Source organism: Solanum tuberosum, unplaced genomic scaffold (assembly GCF_000226075.1).
Source record: "Solanum tuberosum cultivar DM 1-3 516 R44 unplaced genomic scaffold, SolTub_3.0 scf00420, whole genome shotgun sequence".
NCBI lineage: Eukaryota > Viridiplantae > Streptophyta > Magnoliopsida > Solanales > Solanaceae > Solanum > Solanum tuberosum.
Genome location: NW_006239340.1, coordinates 348,918 through 354,428, shown reverse-complemented (window position 1 = coordinate 354,428; position 5,511 = coordinate 348,918). Strand labels below are relative to the sequence as shown.

Here is a 5,511-nt window from a genome sequence, read left to right as displayed (position 1 = left end):
AGAGAGAAGGAGAGGGAAAGAGAGTGACTGCAGTTAAGGTCTAGGGTGTGCATTTGATTTTTAAAGTACTATTCAATTTGAATTTTTCGATTATTGATATTGAAAAAGTGTTGTAACCCAATTCAAATCAAAATAAATTTGATCTGATTTAATTTTCCTCTTTCTGATTTGACTCTTTTCAGTTGTGTCAATAATTAATAACATAATTAAAGTTATAACTTTTTTGCTCCTTTCAAATATATTTCAGTAGCCTAATGCATAAATTTAGACAAAGATTTACAACAAATAGGATATCCAGTCTGGTAGAGTGAGATACATTATCAAGTATCCAATTAAACTTTTGAAATTTTCTTAAAACTTAACCACTTTTTCAAAAATAATAATATATATATATATATATATATATATATATATATATATATATATATATATATATATATATATATATATATATATATATATATATATATATATATATATATATATATATATATATATATATATATATATATATATATATATATATATATATATATATATATATATATATATATATATATATATATATATATATATATATATATATATATATATATATATATATATATATATATATATATATATATATATATATATATATATATATATATATATATATATATATATATATATATATATATATATATATATATATATATATATATATATATATATATATATATATATATATATATATATATATATATATATATATATATATATATATATATATATATATATATATATATATATATATATATATATATATATATATATATATATATATATATATATATATATATATATATATATATATATATATATATATATATATATATATATATATATATATATATATATATATATATATATATATATATATATATATATATATATATAATAATATATATATATATATATATATATATATTAGGGGTAAGATAGGGAGGAAATTTCAATTTTATCAACTTCATCCTCCTTACTAATTTCTCCTTTATATTCATTGATGTGCTTGTAGCATTTTGATTTTCCATATGGAAATTCACAAGTATCTTAATTGAATATTTCTTTTGACAAATAAAAATTTCATCAAAAGACTTTAAGTCTATTATTTCAAAGACTTGCATTATTAGTCATACTATAAAATAGTAATTTGTAGTAAATTTTTGTTTCTAGTTTTTAGATATTTAAAATTATTTCGAAGATATTAAAATTAATTACTAAATTCACATAAAATTAATGCATTGACAATTCTACTCCAAATTCCATCATAGTGTTGTTATCTTTTTGGGGTGCCAAAGAGGACCAACTTTATTAATATCGTGGGCGTTCTCTAAACTAGTATTTGTTAATCCACTCAATTACAATTTGTTCGATTTTGATTTTAGATAGTAAAGATGAATTTTAAATTTTATAGTGTTAAATAAAAATAAGAGTAGGTAAAATATAAATTAAAATATTTTAAATTTTACAATTTTAAATGAAAAGTTAGAATTAAAGCTAACATTGTAAGAAAAAAAGTAACATTCTGGACTCTAGTTACTTACTCCCTAATCCGTATATGTTTCAATTAATAATGTAACACAATCGAAATTTTGAGAGTCATTTGAAAAATATTTATTAAATATTTAATATATATTTTTAAATTTAAGATTTTTATGTCTGAATTTACTATTAAAAATTAAAAATATAAATCTTAAATTTTCAACGTGCTATCTAAATTGAACAAAGAAGTACCAATTTGACTATATATAAATACTAATCATATTTAATTTTAGCAATCATTTTTGCAAAGTTGTATGACAGCAAGCAGTTGTTTTATTTTTAAAAAATAAATAAATTAAAAGATATATATGACAGCATGCAGTTACCCTCTCCTTTTCACCATTAATTTTTTGCCACATTACTATTGACATTTTTGATAATATTATTTTCTTAATCTATTGGCCAATCTAGCATACGTTGACGTCTAGGGAGTAACTTTTTTATTTATTAATATAAATATAATATAAATAATACTCCCTCCGTTTTTTTTTGTTTCACACCTAGTGCTCTGTATCTATTTTGTAGTTCGATTATTTCGAATTTGTGCCGCACAGGACCTTATTCGGAAGAAACGCTTCCTACACCCAAGGATCCATCCGTATATTTTACTTGTCCTGTTTATTTAACATATTGTAACGATCTATTTCGTCGTTATAGAAAAGTCAACGGGGGAAAATTTGGGGCCGGAAAACTTTTTCGTAGTATTTAGATTTTCCCAACCTTGTCCAGATTTGGACGAAATCGGAGTCATTGAGGTGTAGGGAAATCTGGTAACAATCGTGTGAATCATTTATGATTTTGATTACATGAGTAGTTAGATAACTCGTTAAGAAATTCGTACGACTTTACGAAATTGAATTCGGGAGAGTAGAACTCCCAGAATCGATCTTAGTGTAAAGGGTATTTACTGAGCGTCGTGGGTTAGAGGTGTGTTGTGAAATGAGAATTTTGGAATTCTTTAAATAGCTCACTGGTTTGAGAATGCCACTTTGGCGCTGGGTTTTACCGCTCTGGCGCCCGCTGTAGCGGGGTGGTGGCCATTGTGGCGGGCCCGACACAAATTAAAGTCGTTAATAAATCCCTAAACGACCTCATTATGCACTTTTTGACTTTTAGAGCTAAGGAACGACCCCCCAGGCGACTCATACTCATTTTTCACCATTCTTAAGGCTAAAGATAAGCTTTTCACTCTCCAAATCCGTTTTTCGATCCGTAGAACATAATACAATGGGTGAATATTGATGGGGGAGGGTTTTGTTTTAGATTCTATGCTGGAAACAACCCTAAATTGGTTAATTGGGATCATGTGTCTGATCTAGGGTTCATAGAATTGTTAGTAATCGAGGTAATTAATGATTGTTTATTGATTCATGTATTATATTGATTGTTTGTTGACCAAGAACAAGCGGAACGAATCCGAAAAGGGAAGGATCAAGTTTCTTAAGGTTTCAAGCTTATTTCAAGGTAGGTGATGGTTGCGATTCTATGATTGTGTGATGTATGCTTGTTCTTGCTTCATTATGATACTTGTATATATATGAATGTTGCAATATTGATCACACTTGTTGTAAAAGAGATAGATAATTGATGTATGCCATGAAATCATGACTTAAATGTATGATCTTGATGATATACTTGTGATTGTGATTGTGGTTGTGCATGGATCGGTTGCCACGTTCCGACATAACTAACTTGGATCGGTTGCCACATTCCAACATAAATATGGGATCGGTTGCCACGTTCCGGCATAAATATGGGATCAGTTGCCACGTTACGGCATGCTAACTGTTTGACATAAAATGTGAAGTTGTTCATTATTCGTAAATGTTGATGATATTGTATATGTTGATATGTATGCATGTGATTATAATATTGTCTTGACTTGTTTATGTTGCACTAGTGGGATAGCCGTGTGATCCTACCAGTACACTGTGGTTGTGTACTGATTCTGCACTTGCTCTTATTTTTGTTGAGTACAGGGCATCTTTAAGCGGCTATTGACAGACCTCGCTTAGAAGATCAAAAGTCGTCGTTCAAATTCAAGGGTGAGCCAATTCTTTCGGCCTGCCATGAAATTCTCTTTCGTCTATGTCCACTATTTCCGGACTTAGACCTTTGTTTTAGCTAGTTGGTTAGTTAATTAGTTGGGGGTTCTATCCCTTTCTTGTTTAGACTTGATTGATTGTTAGAATGTTTTGGTACATTGACTTTCAAGTTTTAGGTTATTCTTCCGCATTGTTAGACTTTTGTTAGAGTTTATGGGAACTCTATTTTTATTTCCTTAGTGTTTGATTTAAATGCCTTAGTTTTTGGTTAGTTGTTTGGTTTGGGTTATAATAGTGGTTCTCCCACCAGAGAGTTAGTGTGGGTGCCAATTACGACGCTTTGGGTCGTGACACATATTCCTTAAAAACAATAAATAAAGTATCAACTTTATTATATTATTATTTAAGTGAAAGTAGAAATTAAGTATAGATTATTTCTTGATTTTCTAAACTAAATAAGTAAAGCTAAACATTCATTTTTAATTAGTAAGCAAGTAAAATTGGACAGAGGGAATCATTAATATGAATGGATGTTTGGAAAGTTGTTTCATGCTATATTTTATTATATCGTATTCTTACTTAAATATAAGTGTTTATTTTAATTAGCATTTAAATTTTATTGTATTGTTAAAATAATATTTGACGATGAAATGTTTCAATGTGGTCTAATTTCGTTGTTATTTTTTTTTCTTATTTATCTTTATTTGTTATTCAATAATTATATTTTATATCTTTTATTCTAATTTTTTGTTTTTATAATAATTGTACTCTGTATTCTATTTCTTTTTTAATATTATATAAATTTTTAAGAAAAAAATATTGATATAATATTATGAAATGACAAAAAAATAAAAATCCAAAATCAAAATAATATAATCCAATACAATATAAAACATAAGTAATAGAATCACATGTTACTACCCTTCCCATGCTAAAATTGGGCTTTTAATTGATTAGATCAGATTGGCATCACCTTAAACTTATATTCTAAATTATAAGCTCCACTTTATATGGGCCTATTACTATTTCAATGATTCAAAATTATTCTTTTAAATCACAAATCTTCAGATATTTTATATATCTCAATAAATTAATTATTGCGACATATAGTGTTTAAATGCAACGGAGAAGGGTAAAACATATAGTAATAACTTATTTTATTCATCTCATAATCTCCGCATTTAGCAAGAAGATCGAACAAACATACAGAAATACATAAAATTAGTAAAATATAAAAATAGAGTACAAAAACAATATCACTAACTTAGATAACATGAAGCTACAAAAGAACTTCGCCTTCTGTGGGGCTTATTGTTTACTATAATTTAATTTTCTTCTTTTATCATTGCCTATAGAAAATAGAAAATGCCTTCCTTTCAGCTCAACATTTGCTTTTCCTGCATAAGAATATAGTATTGTGAATGAGAACATATATAGTAGAAGATAACCAAATAAGAAGTAGACAACATAAGTTTTTATATTGATGTTTTGCATGAAGAAATTGTGCAGCTTATTATTGCATTGCATTTTAGTCATATGATTTTGAAAGTTTAAGTTTATATTAATTACCTCATAGATAATGAAGTCACTTCTAGTAATGGTGGGGAGGAGGGGGAGAGGAGTAAATATAGTGGGGTGGTGGAGATTTGTATACTGGTGTAGGATGGTGTGGTGTTGGTGAAGGATGATATGGCTTCACTGGTGGTGGTGGGGAATTGTAAACGGGAGTTGGGGGTGGTGGAGACTTGTATACTGGTGCAGGATGGTATGGCTTCACTGGTGGTGGTGATTTGTAAATGGGAGTTGAGGGTGGTGGAGACTTGTATACTGGTGCAGGATGGTATGGCTTCACTGGTGGTGGTGATTTGTAAATGGGAGTTGA

General features: G+C 27.6%; 1 protein-coding gene across 1 annotated transcript in view; it reads right to left on the bottom strand.

Annotated features, from left to right (window-relative positions):
- Positions 1-4,771: 4,771 nt before the first annotated feature.
- Positions 4,772-5,511, bottom strand: part of LOC102583692 (extensin-1) — a 5,172-nt gene continuing 4,432 nt past the window's right edge. Inside the window, exons 3-4 of the mRNA XM_006362773.2 lie at positions 5,199-5,511; positions 4,772-5,026 (exon numbers count right to left, since the gene is read on the bottom strand). Of these exons, the coding sequence (XP_006362835.1) occupies positions 5,221-5,511 (291 nt within the window). The 3' untranslated portion in view covers positions 4,772-5,026; positions 5,199-5,220. The remainder of the gene's footprint in view (positions 5,027-5,198) is intronic.